Source organism: Lodderomyces elongisporus, chromosome 2 (assembly GCF_030384665.1).
Source record: "Lodderomyces elongisporus chromosome 2, complete sequence".
Lineage (NCBI taxonomy): Eukaryota > Fungi > Ascomycota > Pichiomycetes > Serinales > Debaryomycetaceae > Lodderomyces > Lodderomyces elongisporus.
The window spans coordinates 2100970-2123168 of record NC_083674.1 but is presented as its reverse complement, the minus strand read 5'-3'; the positions used below and the strand labels follow the sequence as shown (position 1 = coordinate 2123168).

The window sequence follows — 22199 nt, the reverse complement described above, 5'->3', positions numbered from 1 at the left end:
CTAACAAGCACATATACAAGGAAAGACACGATGGGAATCTCGTGATGTTCTTTGAATAAGTTTGATTGGCTGGTTCTTTCTAATCGTTTAATCCAGGATGCATACAAAGAAACCTTTTAGATTACCAAATGCATCTAATTAATGGCCTATGCACAAAGGAACCAGAGTAGGTGTGTAGAAGAAGTTGAAAGTGGAAAGGGACGAAAAGAAGGTACAGACCACAGCCGATCTCGTTAATTTCATTTCAACCCATTTTCATTCAAACTGAACAACATTGACAAATTCTTACTTCTCCAAGTCCTTTTTTTATTCTTTCTTTTAAAGTTGTTTTGTATTTGAATTTTTGTTACCATTGTCAATTGGAGTTTAATTTGGCTATGGCCAGAGATTACCGCCTTCAACTCTAAATTTCCAAAAATTAGCTTTATGGTTGGTTGATACTCTTCTAGTTTGGACCAAACCTAAGGTTACAAAGTTTTTTGGGTTCAAGTATACTTTCTCCCACCAATGTAGTAAACCCTATTATACGATAACTTTGAAAAAAAAAAAATCCTTTTTTTTTTATAGCACACAACACACAATATACAACATGTTATCTGCAATTTTGTAATTTGTAAATTCTGTGTGATTGTGATTGTGGTTGTTAGTGTTATTGTGGTTGTCAGTGATGTTGTGATGGTTTGTTCTTTTTTGTGTGTTTCTTTTTTTTCTTTATGTTTTTTTTTTTTGGCTCGTTATTATTCTGACGATCAGCAATTGTTGATTTATTCCACATGAACTAGCATTGTATTCCTTGTTACCAATAGTCCCCTTACCCGTCCAAAAAAAAAAAGAGGTAGTAAGGACGACTGCTGATGTGCCTTGCAATTGTAAATATTGACGAGCTTCAGCACTGTATTTGTATTGCACCCTCTTTCACCCTCTTTCACCCTCGTTCTGCCTAGCACTAATTATATTATTATCACTATTATTATTATTATTATTACTATTATTGTTATTATTATTATTACTATCTACTGCATCGTCGTGTAATCCATTAGTACCGGAATCCAAATGAACAAAACAAGTCATAGTAGTAATAATAATAGGAATAAGAATACAGAAAACCAAGAGTAAGAAAGGTGGATGTACATTTTCATCCCAAAAGTATAATTTCCCATATTGCTTTGTTTTCAAAGTGCAAGAGGTAAAGGTTAAGTATGATTTCACATAAACAAATTGACTACTGATTTTGTCCCTCCCACAACCCTAATACCTCACCCAATTTCACCTGTACCTTAATCTGTACCACCCACCCACACACACACACACACACACATATATATATATATATATATATATATATATCATTTCCTTTCCACTCATCAATTCTATTCCAACTCTCTTGATCTCAGCAACAATTTCCCACTACTCAATGAAATGGCTACAACTACAACTACAAAGAAAAAGAAGAAACTAGTCTACAAGCAAGATCCAGATGGAGTATTTAGATTAAAGAAAATCGATGACGAAAATGACGCAATATCAACATCCACATCTGAAATATTGCACAAGAAGTCCAAAGTAGACAAATACATAAATGAACTAATGGACTGCTCCTACACTGTTGTATCCGATCACAAGCATGACCACAGCTCAAACGAAAAACAAAACAACTCTGTCTCAAAAACAATTCCGCCGATAACGCTCTCTTTGCAGGGCCAGAAAAGTAAACAACAAGCTGTCGCCGCGCCCAAAAAAATAAACCAAACTTTGTATAGCACTTTACTGAGGAATCTCAATACTTTGTCAACACCAACAACCCAAGCAACAACCAAAGCAATACCTCATCGTTCCTTATCCACAAAGTCATTAGACTCAAACTCAAACTCAAACTCAAACTCAATTCCAAACACAAACTCTTCAGTCTCTCTGTCACCTCATATAGCTGAATTTGAAATTGTACCCGCTAGGCGCAGTAAATTTGCATCACTAATGACTAAAATCAAGCACGCGAGTCACGAGGCCCTCAGGTTTCATATCCCCAGTTTTCTACTAGGGATTATTCTTACAGCAACAAGCGTGGCATTCAGAAAGGAATTGACACTCTTAACTTTAGGAGCCCTTGTTGTGGGAATAGTTTTCGCAGTGCTCATAATTGTGGGCATTTCTCTCGGCTTATATTTTGAATGGATCAAGATCCAGGATATCACCATTTTGAATCAAATATTTATCTTTATTCAAAGCAGGCTCAACAATGATGAACCGAAAACCGAAGCAGAAGCAGAAGCAGAAGCAGAAGCAGAAGCAGAAGCAGAGGCAGAAGCAGAAGCAGAAGCAAATCTTTTAAACACAGGTGGAAACTACGAGCGAGGATTCAACACAGACGCTGACTTGGTAGATGATTACTATATTGATAACGATTTTGAGGCAGCCAACGGAAAAACTCTTGGCGCCACCACGAAAAAACAATCAACTGCTTCTAATAATAAAACTAATATCAACCCAAACACAACCACCAAACCAGAGTCAAGACGCAGACATTCCAATATCAGAGTTACTCCATACAGGTATGAGCGTGACTTTACTGAGCCAAAACAGGCCAAGAATGGGAACAGTACCGGCAGGCACGAGAGTGTTCCCAACTTGGGAATTAATCAACATATACCTTATACTCGGCAAGGCACTTTACAAGATGTGCCAACTTTAAAGAGATCACTGACAGAACCATTCTCCCCCCAAAAGATTGACTCAAAAACCCCACCTTCTTTATCAACTTTATCTTCAACAACACCCCGTTTTCAACAGCAATACCAACCCATTATTCCATCGCATCTTACAGCAAACTCGAAAAGATCGAGAAACAATCTGATCGAGTCAGATGGGTCTGCAACCTCGCCACACTCACGACACTTGCCCTCACTACCCACACAGGCCGAGGAACTACCATTTATAAATGAGGTCAAGCTAGTAGATTCACTTGACCAAGAAGATGAGTATAACGATGATGGTGACAACCACCAACACCTGCCAAGTGGTGACAATGTGGCAGCAGGAACCTCAAACAATACATTCTCTCGCCAACAATCGGTTTTGGGGACTAGAGCCAACTACAAAAAGTTTATGGCTAACGTAAATAGCTGAATAAATTCCATTCAATTCAGTCGGATATCTGACATAGTTTCTTTAGATTGTTTTTTCCTACTTTTGTTTTTGTTTTTCATTTTTCACTTTTCTATTTGCAATCATTTACTCTAAAGTCGTATAATCCAAGTTTGAGCATTGGAAAAGGTTTCACATACTGTATGTCGCAGCAGAGTGAATGTCGTGTATTTTTTTTTTATCTCTCTCTCTCTCTTTCTTTCTATATATTGTCGCAGTTGCAATAAATCTTTCAAATGGAAAAGAAAATTAAAAAAGAAAAAGGAAAATGTGTATACAAACAGTCGCATATTTCAACAGCTAAATTCTCTTTGAATCTATCAACAACAAGAGCATCATCAACTACAATTACAACAACAACAACAACAACAATAAAAACAACAATAACAGTAGTTGTCTACTAAAATGCCATTGTACAAAGAAGACAATTTCTTAATAATAAGCCCCGGTAGCGAGTCTACCTACTTTTCATTTGGATTGAAAGATACCTTGTCTCCACCACAATTCAGAATCCCCACCGTTGTTTACCAAGACCAAACATCGAATGAATACTTTTCCACTAAAGTTTCAGAAGATAATGCAAATACTAGTACTGATGCTGACACCAGTGCCAGTGCCAGTGCCAATGCCAGTGCCAATGCCAGTGCCAGTGCTAATGTTAATTCCAACACTGACACCAACGCTACTTCTTCTATTAACTCCACACGGAAGGAGATTTGGCCGATTCGGGATTCCAAAATAGTTGATCTTGACGCATTTAACGCATTGCTCCGAATCATCTTATCCAGCGTAATTAAACAGCACCCAATATTGACTATCAACCAGATCCCCATGTTGCTTATAGCTCCTAGTCTCACTTGGTCTAAACGACAAGTGGAGTATATCACAAAATACGTGTTTGAAAAATTGGAAATCACAGCGTTTAATGTCGTGGATCTCAGTCTTGCTGCAACATTTAGTATTGGAGGAGGAACCGTGAATACAACTGTGGTCCACGTTAGCGAGAACAACACTCAAATAGTTCCAGTTATTGGTTACCAAGCGATCAGGTTTTCTGGACTATACATCAAGGACGCGGGCGAGAATATCATCATTGAAGAGTTTAAACAAACGAGCAATCGAGAAGATTTGAGCACTTTTCAAATCAAGGATTTACTTCACAGTGGAGTTTTCGAGTTCTTACACGAGGGCCAAGAAACCTTTCACAATAAGAGAATAGATAAAACCACGGATGGCAAAGACGACGAAGAATTTGACGTTGCAAAGACCGTTGTTAACACCGATGGTGCTGAGGAAGCCGATGATGCAAACATCAAAAACAACCGAGACTTGGAAAACAACTATTTCATAGACTCGCGCACAAAGGAGAAAATCACTGTTGGGAAAGAAAGGTTTGTAAGCACATCAAAATTAGTCGATATAGTTACCAAGGGTATTTATGACACCCTTCTCGGGATTGACGATTTGGATAGAAGGCAAGATTGTTATGACAATATCATTCTCGTTGGCTCGGTATTCCAAATCCCAGGCTTCAAACTGCAGGTGATCACAAAACTTATGCAGGACTATTTGGTGACGGAACCGCCAACAGAGAAACAGAATGGCAATACAGACGCGGCAGTGAATGCCGCTATAGCAAGATACCAGCAGTCTGATGACTTTGTAGATGACGCAAACAATGCACACCTGCTGCTGTCGCTAAGCCAAGTGCCCAATAATATCAGCTTGGCCAAGTTCCCTGATTATTTCCCAGAATGGAAGAAGCCAAAAGCGCTAGGAGGCTCATGGCAAGATGTTTATTTTCTTGGCGGCGAAATTTACGCAAAACAGATATTTTCGGGCGGATCGCATCATCATAACAAAGAGTTGTTTGTAGGAAGCGATATGTATGAAGAAAGAGGACCTCAAAGCATTTGGGATGTGACTATCTAGAAATAAGGGAGCAAAAAAAAAAAAAAAGATACAACCAATCATACAAAAAGATAAACTGGTAAATTGACAACTGATGTAACATTAACATAAATTATTATTATAATTATTTCTACTCTTTATATGTATATTCCAATTTTCATTGTAGTCTACTATTCGTGCTTGTTACAGGAGGTGGGCTTGACGCTGGTAAAATTCACTCACCTGGGTAGAGCTGGTTGCATCTTCTATATCTTTGTCGTCACGAAGACGTAAGAATCTAGGAAACCTCAATGATATTCCCTTACCATATTCACTATGCGCTGCCTTGTATATAGGACTTAACGACAAATCAGCAGTTAAAACTTCAAATAGTACACTAGGCTCAAACCATACATCCGGCACGGCATTTGAATTTGTCTTGTCATAAACAAAGTATTCCTTTGCCTTGGGGATCTCGGTGGGGTGTAATCTCTCATATAGTTTTGCCAAGTCCTCCTCGCTGAACCCTGTACCTATTTTACATGTTGTCTCCAAATCCCCAGTATCTTGGTTGTATGAAGCCAACAAAAACCCACCATATGTTCCTGTTCGTTTACCACGCCCACTATATGCACCAATAACCACAAGATCCAAGGAGTCTCCAACACCCTCGAGGTAATCTTTCTTCAACTTTAACCAGTTTCTAGATCTTTTTGAGGGTTCATAATATGATTCAGTACCCTCTAGCATCTTCACCATCAAACCTTCACACGAGTCTTTGACACTTTGATCTAAGAATTGTTGCAAAACCTCTAGTGAGGTAGAGTCCTTTGATGTTGCAAACTGAAACTTACCTTCGATAGGAGTCAAATGCTTAAACATAATTTCGCGTCTCTCTTTGAGAGACTTTGTGATTAATGATGTGTTGTTGTAATACAAGATATCAAATGCAAATAAGCAGATGAAAACGGTAATGTCTTTCTCATTCACATCTTTCCTCTTTCTTGTAGATAAGACTTGGAATGGCAAAATCTTTTTCTGAACTCTATCCCAAGCAACAGCCTCGCAATCCAAAATCATTGAGGTATGTTCTTGAGTTTTGCTAAACTCTTTGATAATTGAAATTAAATCAGGATACCTCTGCGACATGTCCTCTGAGTTTCTCGAATAGATCCGTACTTGGCCATCAGAAGACAAATGCACTTGAGCCCTTTCTCCGTCATACTTGTATTCACAAGTGAACTTTTCATCTTGAAATCTATCTAAAACTTCACTCATTGATTTTGTTGGTTTTGCCAACATAGGTTTCAATGGTATGCCCGGGGTAAGCTGACTATGGTCAAGTAAATTAAAAATGCCGTACTTGTATGCGTTTTCGATAAGTACCTGGTAATTTGGGATCCGTGTAAATGCCTCACGCATAGTATCTTCGGCCTCTACAAGTTTTGCAGGGTCAATTCTTTTATTGTTTCCATTGTTTTTCCAAGCTTCAAAATTAACAAATGCTTGCGCTAATCCAACGAGCACAGTTTTCTCGGCCAACCCAATCCTTAGTTTACCTTCCAATGAGCGGATGAGAAATTTGGCTTCATTGTGCTTTAATTGACACGCAGTCAACATCTTGTTGATGATTCCAATCTTTTTCAGTTGCGAATCTTTTCCGGTAGACTTGGCGATCTTGGTCAAGTTTTCAAATACTGTGTCCACATCCAAATCTGCAGATTTGAACATCGTTGGTTGACCAGATCTAGATTTCTGTGCCACTAGACCCAAATCTCCAACCTCCTTGTAGTCTTGTTTGATTTTTGTTGGGGTTCTGCCGTAACACTCACTAATGGCTTTAATCAACAAGGTTTCTCCAAGGCCCAATTCTAAATCAGGTTCATAGTCTGGACCCAACCTGTTGATGAATAGATAAACAATTTTGACCAATTTGGAAACATCTCCTTCTTGCTGCTGCTGCTGCAAAATCTCAAGAAAGAACTGCGATATAATCGCGGTGATTTTCAACCTAGATGATTCGTGTTCGATAGACTCAAAAATGTCCGTTAATAAAGAGTATGGGATCTTTGCTGTTGCAAGTGATTTTTGATTCTCGGATCCTTGAGTTTTATTCTTTTGTTGTTCCTCACTCAACTTAATCAAAGACTTTGCTTCTTCTTTTTCCTTTTCATTGTTTTCTGTAGTCATTTCACTGTCCATCTCTTCCGAATTATTTTCTTGACTGGAACGGTCATTGTTAAGCGACAAGTTTGCATCCTCATAATCCTGATTACTTTCAGTCACTTTTCGTTTCTTGGCCGATAGACTGGAGGTAACATCACCATTCTTGTCCAAGGAATTGGCTCTCTTTGTGAGTTTGATTGGTGCTGATTTAGTGGGCGATGTAGTGGTTTTTTCTGCTTTTGCTTTTGCTTTCGGTTTTGAGGCTTGTATCGATGCACTCGAGCCAAAAAATCGTCCTAAAGTTTGCTGCTGTGCCATGGTTGTATTCTTCAAACACCCTAAACATTTGAGCTTTACAAGTTTCTCAGTTTTTATCAAGTTCCTCCTGAGCAGGTGCATAAGCTTTGGAGAAAGAGATGCTCAATGGACAAGAAGCTAGGAACACCTCTTTCTTTTTTTTTTTTTTTGGCGCAATTGCCCAAAGCAAACGCGTGTTTAATCGCCATCTTTGATAATTTTCCAGGGAAAACAAAACGACTGGAAATGCAATGAGACGCGCTTACACCAGGAGTGTCGCATTACTTATTCAACATGAACATAAGAGTTATGAAATCCAGGTACCACCCTTGACTCTGTTCGATGGTTCAACACAAGTTCTGTTTTTTCTTTTTTATTTTCGTAATAACGATTTTGAAGAATACAATATATATGTATAGATATATAGATATATAGATATGTATATACCCCGAGAGTTAGAGTGCATTGCTTGGATTTAAGAAGGAGCTATTTAAAAAGACCTGAAACTATATCAACCAAGACAATAAGAACAAGTTAGTCTGTATTTGAGTTAGGATTAAAATGAATGCAACGATAACAAGCCAAAACCCGCTTTAAACGAACGAAAATACAATAGTTTAATATATTTAATTATGATGACGTATATTTGCACCAATTGCCAGATGCCATATTTTGCACCAATTACCAGATGCCATATTTTGCACCGTTGTCGGTATTCTTTTTGTTTTTCTTTCTTTCTTTCTCTCTTTCTCTCTGTTCCTCTCTTGTCATCCGATTGTGGGCTACTCCAGTGAATGCTCTTGCACTTTCAACACTCAAGACTACTCCATTTTGAGGGAAAAGATAAACTTATTCAGCAAACACAACATAATTTACAAACAAGCAAAATACAAAATACAAAAAAAAAAAAAAGAAAAACAACTGAATAGTGAATGAGAGACAATGGGAAGAAACAAAGCAAATTTTGTACTGATGTCACTATTTAAGTAAGAAGGATAGCGGGATTTCTTTTATTTTTTTGGTACTCTTTCGATGTTTTATTCAGTAAATTGTAAAACCTGTGTAGGCTGGACTGTGCTGGTGAAATCCTGAAATTGCGCAATTACCCGATTGGGACTTAACTCCATGCAGCATTGGAGAATCTCTTATACTATACAAAACATCGGACTTTCCAGTTTTATTTCTCCCTTGCCTTTTCTATCGCCTTCTCTTTAACTTATACAAACAAAACTGTGGAACATGCTTTATTGTTGTAGATGTTAATGACCCGAATTTGAACTTTTGCTTTTTGCTTTTTGCTTTTGTTTTTGTTTTTCCTTTTTTTTTTTGTTTTCCCCCACAACCTTTCTACCCTTGTCAGAATAGTATAAATACTGTAGTCACTGGCCCCTTGATTCTTGACATATTGAGGAAAACTCTTTTCTCTGGTTCACTAACATCAACTTTAGCAATCAACTGCAATTCAATCTTAATAAGTAACTAGTCAATTAGCACATACAAATACTAAGGTATTAACATATAAGGATATTAAAAGAAAACAAAAATCAATACTAAACCAAAATGTCTGCTTCATCTTTTTTAGCTCCACAACATCAAATCAAAGGCCAAGTTGCTCTTATTACTGGTGGTACCAAAAACTTGGGTGGTGAAACTGCCAAGGAATTGGCAAGATTGGGCGCCAACTTATTTTTACACTACAGGTCGGACCCTGAGCAAGCTAAGAAGTTCCAAGTTGAATTGGCCAAAGAATACCCCGATATTAAAGTTGAGACATACCAAGCAGCTTTGGAAAAAGCTGACGACTTGACCAAATTGTTTGCCGCTGCAAAGTCTGCATTTCCTAAAGGAATTGATATAGCTATCAACAATGTTGGCCAAGTAATCAAGAAACCAATCACTGAATTTACCGAGGCCGAATTTGAATCATTGGACTTGAACAACAACAAAGTCGCCTTTTTCTTCATCAAGGAAGCTGGTTTGAACTTGAATGACAATGGAAGGATTGTTAACTTGACCACATCTTTGTTGGCTGCCTACACTGAATACTATGGTGGTTACCAAGGTACCAAGGCTGGTGTTGAGTTCTATTCCAAGGCTGCTTCAAAAGAATTGCACTCTAGAGGTATCACTTCAAATTGCGTGTCGCCAGGTCCAATGGAGACATCATTCTTGATCAATTCTGAGCCCAAGGAAGCTGTCGAGTATTTCAAGACTGTGGGTTTGCACCATAGATTGACACAAGTCTCTGACATTGTTCCAATCATTAGATTCTTGGTCACTGAAGGTAGATTCATCACCGGTCAAAACATCTTTGCCAACGGTGGATTTACCGCACCTTAGATGGAAAATGGTGATGAGACAACAGTTAAAATATTTACTTTTGCACATCTATTTCCTTGTATCCTAGTATTTCTATGCCCCCTCCCCCCCCCCCCCCCCCCAGTTTAGCTATTTCTTATTCTCCCTTTTTTCTTATTTTTTATTTTATTTTGTTAATAGGAATGAATATGTATAAGAGAGTAATTCTACAAGTGTATTAGAAAACACCCTCTTCAAACAAAAAAGGAAAAAAAAAGTACCTTTATTCTGATTAGCATCTATATTTCTTTTTGCCTTGTTCCTGCCCAATGTTAAACTAGGTTTAGCACAGCTTAGTTTACATACATAAAGCCTCAGCACAGTCTTCGGCGCAGCAACAACAAATAATAGCAGCACACTATAAAAAAAGTGGTTGAGTTAGTATCATTATTGTTATATAAAGCAGGGAGTAGTGAAGTGAAGTAAAGTAAAGTAAAGTAAAGAAAAGAAATGTGAAATGAAATGAAATGAAAACGAAAAAAAAAACAAGAAGAAAGAACAGAAACAGAAAATAAAATAACTGTTTTTTTAATATTTCATTTCTGTGAGCTGTGCAATAGTAATGGCAATAGTGGAAGTAGCAGTAGCTGCAATGATAAAAACTGCATCAGCTCCTCTTTGAATTTGTCCAATTGGTGAAGTATTCACGCTTTACAATGCCGTAGTGTTTTTCACCACTGATTGGTGCCAGTTATTCTTTTTTCTTCTTCTTTTTTCCTGTTCTTTTCTGTTCTTTTCTTTTCTTTTCAATCTTTCCTGTTCTGTTCGTTTCTTTTCGTTGTCTTTTTTCGAACTTGTGATTAACATACCATTCCACAGAATGATGAACAACACCCACCACCACCACCTCTTTGTGGTTGTTGTTGAACGTACATGGGTTGCTGCTGTTGATAATAACCTCCTTGTGGTGGTCCTTGTTGATAGTAGCCTCCTTGTGGTGGTCCTTGACCGTACCCCTGTGGAGGTCCTTGTTGGTAGTAATTAGACTATAATTATCACACTTGTTAGCAATTTCTCGAGACGTCAAAAGTGAACGTTGAATATCATTAACAAGAACATACCATTATTTATTTCTGATAGGCTATAAGTGACTAGTCTTAGGGAGCTAAATATTCAAAAAAAAAAAAATAACAAAAAAGAAAGACAAATAACAAAAAGTATATAAAAGTGTAGATATGTTCTTGTAGTTTTTATAAATCTGGTCTGTTGTAAATCCAAAAATAATAATAAAAAAAAAATAACCCGTCAAGTTTCTGTTTTGGAATGGAAATTACAATGTGCGGAAATTTTCAACTGGGTGGGCACCAACAAAAGCTTAAAAAAAAATATTAAAAAAAAAAACAACAACAAAAATGACATCAGATGTTACACAAAAACAGGATCAAGAGAGAGAGAGAGAGAGAGAGAGAAGAGGGAAGTGAAATATTCAGTCACAAGAAACACAATAAATATTTTTGAGCTTCAGCACAGCCTTGTGTCAGTGTTAGGTTGTGGTCATGTTTGGTTCAACTTGTCATTTCAACAAAGTTAATAAAGGAAGGCTAGAAGTAAATAATCCTTCCTTTGCATGATATATTGAATGTTGCATCCAAAACATTGAAAAACAAATGTATAAATAAAACTCCACCATTTTCTGGGTTTTCTTCTCCTTTTTCTTCTCCTTCTCCTTCTTCTTTTGATCTTTTTCATTTATTTATTGTTCGCTTTTTTAAATAAATGAATCTCGGATATAGTGAACTCTATTGATTCCATATTAGTCTATCGATTTTATTTTGCTGGTTTTGGTAATTTTTTGGTTTGGTTATAAAAATAGAAAAGGCGCAAGTTTCTAAGCCACCTAACGCACCATGAGGGAGAACTGAAAGTTGAGAACAACTCATACTTTTCTCATTTTAGTAGGAATTGGAAATGAAACTGAAATCGGCTTGACAATTTTCACATCCTTCTAGCTTGACTTGTGATATTCGCTCCATATTACGTTGATGGGGAGGAAGGGGGGGGGCATGAATCCATCGAAAAGCTTTGCAAACTATAGAAACTGCCAAAATATGTATGACCATGTCTGACAGAAACTGCTTTATTTTTTTAATTTATATATATCTACCTTCAAATTCAAATTCAAATTCATTTTCATGTTCATTTTCATTTTCATTTTCATTTACATGTTCATGTTCTACTTTTGATCAAGACTATTATCCAATTAAACGCGACTAAACTACTCTAATAATTGGCTAAATATATCCATTTTGTTCTTGTAGTTTATTTTCCCATCTTTTATTTCATGTACTAGAATGCCCCTCTACGAAATTCATAGCCTCTTCTTTATCAATTTCAAGGATATTACTAACTTTGTTAGTAAACACTACTCCGTAAAACTTATCAGCCGCGAGGGATAGTAACTCTGGACGGAACGTTGTACAAATAAATTGTGCTTGTGAGCTTAATGACTTGATCAACGCGGCAACAGATGTACGATACTGTGTATCCAAATTGCTATCAATCTCATCAAACAAGTAAAATGGTGCTGGGTCACAATGCTGAATGGCAAATATAAGGGCGATTGCACATAATGATTTCTGGCCTCCAGACAACTGCTCAATTTTTTGTTGCTCATCGTCTTTGGAATTAAAAGAAACCGAGATGGCAACACCAGTATAGTTGTCTATCGAATCTTGATAATCACTTGCTTCATCAAAATCGACATCTTGTGTTTGGTGCTCTTGATTCTGCAGTTGGGACTCAGACGACAACGACGGTTTTCTTTGCAATGTCAAATAGCCAATACCCTGTGGCACCAATTGTTCAAACACATTATGAAAAGCCTCAGCAACTTGCTTAAAACTATTCATAATAGCATCCTTCTTTTGCTTTTGCAAATTCTTGATTAAATCTTCAATAGACTGTTTCGACACATCAAGATCCTCTCTTCTGGACCTCAAATCTTCTTGCTGCTTTGTAAACTGATTATACTGTTCCAAGGCTTTCCTGTTGATGTGGGAATATTTAACCAAATCCTCATTGACTTTCTTTAATTGGTGAGCCATTTCGTCTGTTGTTAATCCCGCAAAATCGTCAGAGCCAAATTGAGGAATAATGCCCAAATTTTTAATGCTATTATTGATTTCCGCCTTGGTCTGCTCTTTGATAAGTTTTTGATTTACAATTCTTGAACTCTCCTTTTGATACGTTTCAAAACTTGTCATGGATGTTAGCTGCTGTTTATTGGCTTTAGACAATGCCTCTTCGTTTTGAGCAATTTCATCCGAGATTTTCTTGTGAACCACCACCAACTCTTCACTACGCAGCAGTACTTTTGCAAGCTTGTATTTCAACAGATTGCATTCGCTTTCAAGTTCCTCCAATGCTTGAACATTGACCTTTTTATCACCAAATGTACGAATCTGTTGAGCTAACATATTGCATTGATTAACCAATCTTTGCCTTGTATTATCCAACTCATTGTGTTCATTTTCCTCAACGGTAATTGTAGCCAGTATTTGGTCCATTTGCAGCTCCACAGCAGCAATCTCTGAGTTCAATTTCTGAAGTTTTTCAGCTTCGTTGTCAGATAAGGTGCGGCTAAAATCTGAATCGAGCTCTTGCTCGTGATGCTTGATCTTGGAGATTATTGCATCTCGTGCTGATTGTAACGAGACCAAATTGGCTCTTGATGCAAAAATGGACTCTTGTAATTGCAGTCTCCTCGTCGTGGCCTGCACTAGATCCTGTTTCAGTTGCTCGATTGACTCCAAAAGTTTATCAAGATCTCGTGTATTAAGTTGCAACTCATTGTTGACAGATGTGATTGTTTGATTGCATTGATTAATCTTTTCCACAACTTTTTCTAATTCAACCTCTGTTTTCTTCAATTCAGCCTTGGCTATCCTTTGCAATTTCAATGCGTCAATTCTTGAAACTTTATAGTCACGATACCCTCCTGAAATGGCACCCTTCACATCAGCCCGGTCACCATCTAGAGTTATACATGTCAACTTAAATTTTCGTGAAAGCTCGGAACCTCTTTGCAAATCCTTCACCACCAAAGCCTTACCAAATATTTGTTGCATTGCCTTTCCAACGTTCTCATCATTGCATTTGATTTTGCTGATAAGTGGTATACACTGATTCTCTTGTGAATCGGGATATTGTATATTCAATGGTTCGATTCGGTTCAATGGAATAAAGGTGATCCGACCCGATTTGTTTCTGTTAAGCTCTTCAATGAGTGTGGCCGCTGTTGCATCCGTATCAACAACAACATGAAAAAGCGAAGTCCCAGCAATGGCCTCAGCGGCTACTTTGTATTTCTCGTTAATGCTAAATAGCTCAGCAACTGTTCCATAAATGTTAGATTCAAGGTCGAGTCTTTGCGCAGCTTTGGTTACTGCTGATAAACCTTGCGCTACTGATGGAGCCATTGTTTGGTTTAACGAGTTTGTCGTGTTTATAAGGTCATTGGTCAAAGAGTCCTTAACACTTCGAAGTTTAATCTCTTCTCTCCACAAATGTTTCCGAGAATCAACACATTCGGTGATTTTGGTTTTCAATTCCGTGTTTGCAAGCTTCAAAGTTGAAATCTCATCTGCATACTCTGTGCTAAACTTCTCTGCTTCAGATATCTTGCCGCTTATCTTGTTGTCTTCATTTTCGAAATTCAGAAGCAGTGCCGAAATCTCCTTGATTTCTTGCTCTTTCAACTTGGATTCTTTTCGCAACCTAGATATCTCTTTAGAAAGCCACGTGTCACGCTGCTCCTTTGTCGCGTGTTTTTGGAATCGAAATTGTTTAGAATATAAGGCCCTTTGCTCTGCAATCAACTCCTGTAGTTGGGACTTTAGTATTTTCTCCTGGTCTTGTAATTTGTTCAAATGGGGTTCATGTTTTTTAACGGCATCACCAGCTTCACAAAGAGCCATTTCAAGCTCACGCATTTGTTTCTCCAAACCATCAAGAGTCTCTCCTGAACCTTCAAGACTGTTGCGCAACTCGTTTAAAGCAACTTCCTTTGTTGCAAACAACTTGAGCAAACTATCATGCTCCATAAAAGCTTCTTCTTTCTCTGCAGTAACAACTTTCAAGTTAACATTTAAATCCTTGATTGCATTTTGTAAATTAACACAAAGCTTTTCTCTCTTCTCCATCGTGCTTAAGTCATTATGAGACTCCGCCAACAACTGTTCATGCCTACTGCTCAACTCCTCAATCGATTCATTTAATTCATTAATCTCTCGATCGAATATATTAAACTCGAGAATTTTTTTTTGCTTTTCCAAATGTTGGAAATCCTTCAAGTCAGCACTTTCAATTTGTAAATCGTTGATTCGTTCCTGAATATTTTGCAAAGCTTCGTCAATACGTTGACATTTCATTTCTGATTGTGCCATTTCTTTCATGGACTCCTTAAGTTTGTTTTCAAATACATTGGCACCGCTAACTTCTTTTAGTAACAGTAATCGCTCATGGTCTTTGGAATTTGTGAGGCTCGTGATTCTACCTTGAGGTACAATATAGTAAGGGTTTGATCGAGAAAAGCCGGCACTTTCTAGTAAATGCATCACATCCGATCTTGTGGCTGATTTACCATCCAAAGAATAATCATCTTTTTTCAATCCGATTGTACGTCGAATCGAGATCTCGTCTTTACCAATAGGGAACCTTTTATCCGTGTTGTCGAAAACAACTTCAACATAAGCTGACATTATGGTTCCAGATCCATCATGAATAAGTGATTGTCTTTCTTCCCTAGTCATGTGCGTATATGCATCACTAAGAACAAATCTTATCGCGGCAAAGAAGTTTGATTTCCCTGAACCATTCCTTCCCACAACGGCATTGCAGTGAGGACTTAACTGGTTGACAATTGTTTCATTCTTGTAAGTTTTGAAACCTTGAATCTTGATCTTCTTTATATGCATCTTAGTTGCTAGTCTATATTGAAGAGGAGGTGAAAAGGCGAGGAAGGGACGAGGAGTAGGAATAGCAAACTATAAGTGGAAATTTCAATAAAAATGATTATAAGATGCGTACGGGAGGGTCTATTATTTTGGTTCAAGATTCGATGTATGTGTATGTATCATTTTTCTCGAAGAATACAACAGACGCGTCGCGCAAAGTGTACTAATTGCGTGAAGTAGAGCTCTTAGGTAATTACATAGATGCGCTAATTCACATATATATATATAGATATATACGTACAAGAACATTATTTGTACAGAAAAAAAATAAAAAGGCAACAGAGTGTATTGGATTTTGATAAAACATTCCAATAGGTTGGTCCCAATTCTTTGTAACCAGTATGAACTTATTTGTAGCTATATTGGGGTCTGGTTTGAAACCACTTTGTTGGGAGATTCACGTCAATATACGATATCTCTTTTAAACTTCAATTGAGCTTCCATTGAGTTTTGGACTTATTTTGTCTCTTCCTTGCTACTATAGTTTCAATGATATTTTGTGGATGTCATTGGTCCAAATAGAGATTTTATAGTATGCGTGAACAACCCTAACCTTACTAATTGAAGCCAGAGCTGCCCAAGTTCTACTACTCATTGTACACTATAACAGTTTGTTGTGTCTATACTACATTGGCATTCCCGCTTCATTTTTAGTCCCACTGGTTTTGGGCGCACCAAATTTTTTTTTTCCCTCTTTCTTTTCTTTCTTTCTTTTCTCTCTTTTCTCGATCTCATATTGTACTAATTTTTCTCTATTTTTTTCCGCCTTGTAATTATTACTATTATTGTCGTTGATAAGGACGTAGAATCAACCAGAAATGACTACAAGAAGTTCCAAGCGACTGAAAAAGAGCAACTCGCCACCTAAAGAGGATGTCACTACTAGGTCTACTGCTTCTATCTTTAGAAACGTTGATCCTCAAACATTCAAAGAAATAGAAAAAGAAGAACAGAAAAAGTCCCAGCACCTTTCCACCTCTGAGCAATCGTCCACTATCAATCAACAGGAAGACTTGAGCAATGTTGGGTTCCCACTTCGATATGTTTATCAATTCCAAGACTTTTTAAATGATAATCTTAGTGTTTTGAAGGGAGCGCAGATTCTTGTGTTTGGCCTATTTATCCAACTTACCTACCTTAGACAGGACATGATTGCACACTTGAAAGTCACATTGCCCATGATTTTTTTCAACTTGATTGGTGTTGTTGGTTGCATGGTCTTGAGTGTGGTTAAGAGTAAAGAGGAGTTTGTCAAACCTCCTGAGTTTGGTTACTTTTACAGTGTTTTTATCCCAACCTTTCTCAATATTCTTTATTATGAGCCAAGCTGGTTTTTGGTCAATTGTGCCTTGAATTACTTTATTTGCGATAAAATGAATCCGATCTTTAACCTCATTTCAAGTATCATGTTTTACGAGATTTACAAGGATGAGGCCAAAGCGACTATACCAACAGCGCAATTTATCCAATATGCACTCACGATGTTGTTCTTTAGCTACGCCTTGAATTACTTGAGCAAGTCAAATGAAGAAGCAGACGACAAAAAGAGCGCAAAAGAGGACCAAAGTGGAAAAGAAAAAGAGAATAAACCAGGAAATGATGAATCAGTTTTGATCCTCGAAACAGAACAACTGCACAGTTTGAGAAAATCAGAAATTCAACTTATATCTATACTTCTCATCAATTTGTTATTCAACCCAGCTCTTAGCGAGAACAAATTACCATTGCTTATTTTCCAGAAACTCGTTATTAGTTTAACAGCAACGTCTTTCCTATTTTATCCTGTGTATGCTTACTTGCCAGAACTAGTTGCAGTCGTTTCGTTTCTCGGGACATTCTCATTTTTAACAATCTACCAGCTCAACCCCGTACTTAGTGAAAATGCCCTCGTTTGGTTGTATGAATACACTGCGGTTAGTCCTGAAAGATTGTTTTTGTTTAAGTGTTGGGTTTCTGCAGCCATAGTCAGTGTTCCTATTGTGTTTTATATCGCGGGACTGTTTAGATTGAATTTTAGAAGAAAAATCTGGCATGTTTTGCTAATTGCCGCATTGACATTCAGAAGAAGCATTTTGTTTGATCAAATTGAATTCACATTGATTGCATTGGTAGGCATGATTATCATATTTCTCTTGGTAGAAGGTGTGAGACTAACTAATGATTCCTCGTTCCTTGGTAAATTCTTATCCAAGCAACTAGCCCAATTCCAAGATGCAAAGGATTTGGGAACATTGAATTTGTCCTACATCTACTTAATTACTGGAGCAACAATCCCAATAGCCTATGACTATCTTCTTCACAAGGACAGCGTTTCAATCATTAGGTACTTGGGCTTAATCAGCATTGGTGTTGGTGATACTTTTGCCTCGGTGATTGGCCAAAAGTTTGGTTCATTCAAGTGGAAAGGAAGCAACAAGTCCGTACAGGGCACCGTTGCCTTCATTTTCAGTTCATTATTGGCAGCAGCAGTTGTAGATCATTTGAACAAGGGCAATGCTCAGTATACTTCCATTGGGAACTGGGAAAATTTCCTCGTTGCGATCATTCTTGGTGGTGTCTTGGAAGGTGTGGCCGATCTCAATGACAACTACCTTATCCCAACTTTTATTCCTTTAGCATTGGAATTAGTCAATAGATTTTATAACGATTAAACTTTATCTCAAGTTTTAGAAATTTTAGAATTTTACGCGAATATATATTTCTGCCGAGTCTAGTCAAAAATAAATGGAAAACTAAGGAATTCTCGGACCCATATTGTTTGTGCATAACTAATCCGCGCCCCTTCAATAATCAGCAGTTTTTATTTTTCTATTTTTCTATTTTTCTATTCTTCTAAATTTCCATATTTTTATTTTCTTATTTTCTTATTTTCTTATTTTTATGACTTTTTCTCTTCCCTGTCAAAAGATTCCAGAGGAAAGATCATAGGAAGGACAGTAATCGGAAAAGTACCTATTTTTTATGTACACCTAAGCAAACGAGATTCCACTTATTCCACTTATTCCACTTATTCCACTGATTCCACTGATATTACTGAACCAACGGCTCCTCCCATCCCCCTTACTTCTCACTCGCTTTATTCCGTCTCTAAAAACAAATAAAAGAGCTAAAAGATATAATACGAAACAAGGTAAACAAAAGATGTCTCTTGCAAAACAATACAACGTGTTGTCCAGAAACCAAGTTAAGGATCTCATAGCCGAGGGAAAAGCCATCGTAATTTACGAACAGAATGTGCTAAACTTGACTGCATGGATTCCAAAACATCCGGGTGGAGATACTGCAGTTTTGCACATGGTTGGTCGTGATGCTACTGATGAAATGAATGCATACCATGACGCTGAGACCATAGGGACATTTATCAAATGGAGAGTAGGTAAAATTGATTATGAATGGGAAAATTTGTTACCACCCATCCAAGGAGGGAAATATAGCAAGGATAAATCTGTTGAAAATGTTGTTATGCTAGGTGCAAAGAAAGTGAAAACGGGCTCGATATTGGAGGATAGATTGGATAGCACGAATTCCGGAAGCAGTTCAGACATGGACCAGGATTCCACTTGTAGTAGTGCATTTGAGGAGGAAGCAGAAGAGGAAACGAAAACAAAAGAACAAGAAGAAGAAGAAGAAAAGAAAAAAACAGAGTTTGCGAAAGTAATAGATCCAAAGAAGGCTGTTGCGCCCGTTGTTCCGCAAAATGTCATAGTTAACCAAACCGATAAGGATGAAATATTCCCAATCAATGATTGCCAAAAACAACCTATTGTGGATCCAAAGTTGTTAATGGTTGATTACGACAATAGCTTGTCACAGCGAGACCTTATGCTGATACCTTCGTTAGATTATACTACTCAACGACATTTGAGAGACGAATACGTCAAACTCCACAACCTTATTGCCAAGAATGGGTTTTACAAATGCAATTATTGGGCCTACGTGCGTGAGATTGTAAAGATCTCATCACTATTTTTATACTCATTGTCGCTTCTCAAACTCAATTATTTATTCCTTAGTGCTATATTCATGGGTATGGCATGGCATCAGGGTACTTTTATTGCGCATGATGCTGGACACGTTTCCATTACTCATAACTATCAAATAGATAATATTTTTGGAATGCTAATTGCCGATTGGTTTGGTGGATTGAGTTTAGGATGGTGGAAAAGAAATCACAATGTTCATCACTTGATAACCAACGATCCAGTTCACGACCCGGATATCCAGCATCTTCCATTTTTTGCAGTAAGCGTTCGATTATTTAACAATGTCTATTCGACATACTATGACAAGGTTTTGTGGTTTGACGCATTTGCTAAAAAGCTTATTCCCATTCAACAATACATGTACTATCCCATTTTATGTTTTGGAAGATTCAACTTGTACAGGCTTTCATGGACTTATCTTCTTGGTGGTGAAGGCCCAACAAAAGGACGTGCTGCTTGGTTTAGGTATTTTGAGATTGCAGGATTAACATTTTTCTTTTACTGGTTCTTTTATGTGTTGATTGGCACTATTGAAGGAGGTTGGAACAAATTCATGTACATAATGGTGAGCCACATAGCCACAATGTTGGTGCATGTACAAATCACTTTATCGCATTTTGCAATGTCTACTGCAGATCTCGGAGTTAGTGAATCTTTTGCTTCAAGACAGATTAGAACCACGATGGATGTAAGTTGTCCTGAGTGGTTTGATTTTTTCCATGGCGGATTGCAATTCCAAGCAATACACCATTTGTTCCCTCGGTTGCCTCGTCATAATTTTAGACAGGTTCAGCCATTTGTTATTCAGTTTTGCAAAGATGTCGGCTTGTCATACTCAATTTACGGGTTTGGCAAAGGTAATGAAATTGTGATTGGTAAGTTGGCGGAGATTGGTCAGCAATGTTCAATCTTGCTTGATGCCACTAAAAAGTATGACGGTGACCTTTATTAATTGGGGCCACAAGATCCAAAAAAAAGAGAAAAAAAAATAAATAAGAGATAAATAAGAGATAAATAAGAAATAAAACCAATTGGGAAATCTACATATACTAAATCGCAGCATATTTTATCTATTCTATTTTATTAGCTCCATTTCCTCCCCCCCCCCCCTTTCTCTTCCCTTCTTTCTCCCTTTTTGTTTTTACATTTTCGTTAAAATTTTGATTTCATGATATCGTGATCTATCAAACCTTTTTCATCTAAATATTTGATAAAATCGATAACTATTGTGTTTTCATGCTGCATCTGATTGTGCGAAACAAGATGCTTGAATAATGATGATTTTGATGTTCGTGTGTTTTCGGTTCTGTTTGCATATAGTTTTGGGATTAGTACAGTTACCCCGTTGATTGTTCGCTTAGTATGTGTTGCACTATTATTATGATTACTAGCAACAGGGTTGGGGTTGGGGTTGGGGTTTTGGTATGGGTTAGATTTTGAATTTGAGTTGGAGTTCAAATCGGTGGCGGCTTCATGTATATTTTTACATCTATTGCCAAATTTGCATTTTCCATACTGCAGGTAAAACCGACAAATGGATTTATTTTTCTTGTTAGGATGTTGCTCTTTCAATTTCCCCAGTTCCTCTTTGTATTCTCCCTTTTCCTCCTTTCCATCCTTATCATCTTCTTCTTCTTCTCCTCCTCCTCCTCCTCCTCCTCCTCCTCCTCCTTCTTCTTCTCCTTCATGTTCTTCTGCTGCGGCCGTTGACGCCGAACGTTTCCTTTGCGGTCGCTGGTGGTTTCGATTATCAGTTTGTAAGGTTTTTGGATTGGCATTCAGTTGCAGCGGATTTCGTTTCAGCTTAGTTTCCGCGGCTAATCTCTTTCTTGCAAGATTGGCTGCCGAGGGCCAGTTTCTTTTCCGCTCTTCAATCCACTTGGCAATATCCTCTTCTGTTTGTAAAGTAATATTTGTTCCTGGGATCTTGACTGCATTTTTAAAATCATTCGTGCAACCGGTAATTTGCTTCGCTTCTTCAACAGTTTTATCATCCTGGAATTCCTCTTTATTTTCCACTTTTGCATCTGTCTTCTCTTCATTACAATGACTATTTTCATCGGTGGATAATGGCGCTTGTTGCTCTTTGGTTCCTGTTAAATCAATAGTGGATCCATCTCCCTTTTGTATATCATTTTCAATTGGATTTGCATTTGGTAAATGTACAGGCAAGTCTTGTAAAAACAGCAAGTCCATCTCCAACTCACTCATGGCAGTATTGTATGAATCGTTGAATAATCTTCTTCTCTTGTCTTCTTATTTTTCTTCTCCCCTCACTCCAAAACCTCAAGCAATGAATGTAGCGATTGATTTCCTGATTCTTTGAAGGAGATGCTTTTGCATTACGTAATTGAACTGAAAAAAAAAAAATTTAAAATAAAAAATAAGAAAAAAAAAAAGACATAGGCAT

At 37.5% G+C, this 22199-nt stretch overlaps 9 protein-coding genes across 9 annotated transcripts; 5 read left to right on the top strand and 4 right to left on the bottom strand. All coding sequences in view use genetic code 12, as the record gives it.

Moving 5' to 3' along the window:
• Positions 1-1419: 1419 nt before the first annotated feature.
• PVL30_002101 (uncharacterized protein) lies at positions 1420-3123 on the top strand (the record flags this gene model as incomplete). The annotated part of the gene is made up of 1 exon (XM_001527249.2): positions 1420-3123. The coding sequence occupies one exon, from the start codon at positions 1420-1422 to the stop codon at positions 3121-3123; it is 1704 nt and encodes a 567-aa protein (XP_001527299.2).
• Positions 3124-3546: 423 nt separating this feature from the next.
• Positions 3547-5073, top strand: ARP9 (Actin-like protein arp9 (SWI/SNF complex component arp9); the record flags this gene model as incomplete). The annotated part of the gene is made up of 1 exon (XM_001527248.2): positions 3547-5073. The coding sequence occupies one exon, from the start codon at positions 3547-3549 to the stop codon at positions 5071-5073; it is 1527 nt and encodes a 508-aa protein (XP_001527298.2).
• Positions 5074-5235: 162 nt separating this feature from the next.
• Positions 5236-7596, bottom strand: cdc17 (ATP-dependent DNA ligase Cdc17; the record flags this gene model as incomplete). Its single annotated transcript, XM_001527247.2, has 1 exon — positions 5236-7596. One exon carries the CDS (start codon positions 7594-7596, stop codon positions 5236-5238), a length of 2361 nt encoding a protein of 786 aa, XP_001527297.2.
• Positions 7597-9054: 1458 nt separating this feature from the next.
• PVL30_002098 (uncharacterized protein) lies at positions 9055-9834 on the top strand (the record flags this gene model as incomplete). The annotated part of the gene is made up of 1 exon (XM_001527246.1): positions 9055-9834. The coding sequence occupies one exon, from the start codon at positions 9055-9057 to the stop codon at positions 9832-9834; it is 780 nt and encodes a 259-aa protein (XP_001527296.1).
• A 669-nt stretch (positions 9835-10503) lies between these two features.
• PVL30_002097 (uncharacterized protein) lies at positions 10504-10916 on the bottom strand (the record flags this gene model as incomplete). Its single annotated transcript, XM_061119275.1, has 3 exons — positions 10504-10529; positions 10691-10838; positions 10914-10916. The coding sequence occupies 3 exons, from the start codon at positions 10914-10916 to the stop codon at positions 10504-10506; spliced, it is 177 nt and encodes a 58-aa protein (XP_060975258.1).
• A 1215-nt stretch (positions 10917-12131) lies between these two features.
• Positions 12132-15767, bottom strand: SMC3 (Structural maintenance of chromosomes protein 3; the record flags this gene model as incomplete). The annotated part of the gene is made up of 1 exon (XM_001527245.2): positions 12132-15767. One exon carries the CDS (start codon positions 15765-15767, stop codon positions 12132-12134), a length of 3636 nt encoding a protein of 1211 aa, XP_001527295.2.
• An 857-nt stretch (positions 15768-16624) lies between these two features.
• SEC59 (dolichol kinase) lies at positions 16625-18457 on the top strand (the record flags this gene model as incomplete). Its single annotated transcript, XM_001527244.1, has 1 exon — positions 16625-18457. The coding sequence occupies one exon, from the start codon at positions 16625-16627 to the stop codon at positions 18455-18457; it is 1833 nt and encodes a 610-aa protein (XP_001527294.2).
• Positions 18458-18947: 490 nt separating this feature from the next.
• On the top strand, positions 18948-20741 carry SLD1 (Delta 8 Fatty Acid Desaturase; the record flags this gene model as incomplete). The annotated part of the gene is made up of 1 exon (XM_001527243.1): positions 18948-20741. The coding sequence occupies one exon, from the start codon at positions 18948-18950 to the stop codon at positions 20739-20741; it is 1794 nt and encodes a 597-aa protein (XP_001527293.2).
• A 200-nt stretch (positions 20742-20941) lies between these two features.
• PVL30_002093 (uncharacterized protein) lies at positions 20942-22000 on the bottom strand (the record flags this gene model as incomplete). Its single annotated transcript, XM_001527242.2, has 1 exon — positions 20942-22000. The coding sequence occupies one exon, from the start codon at positions 21998-22000 to the stop codon at positions 20942-20944; it is 1059 nt and encodes a 352-aa protein (XP_001527292.2).
• Between the last annotated feature and the right edge of the window lie 199 nt (positions 22001-22199).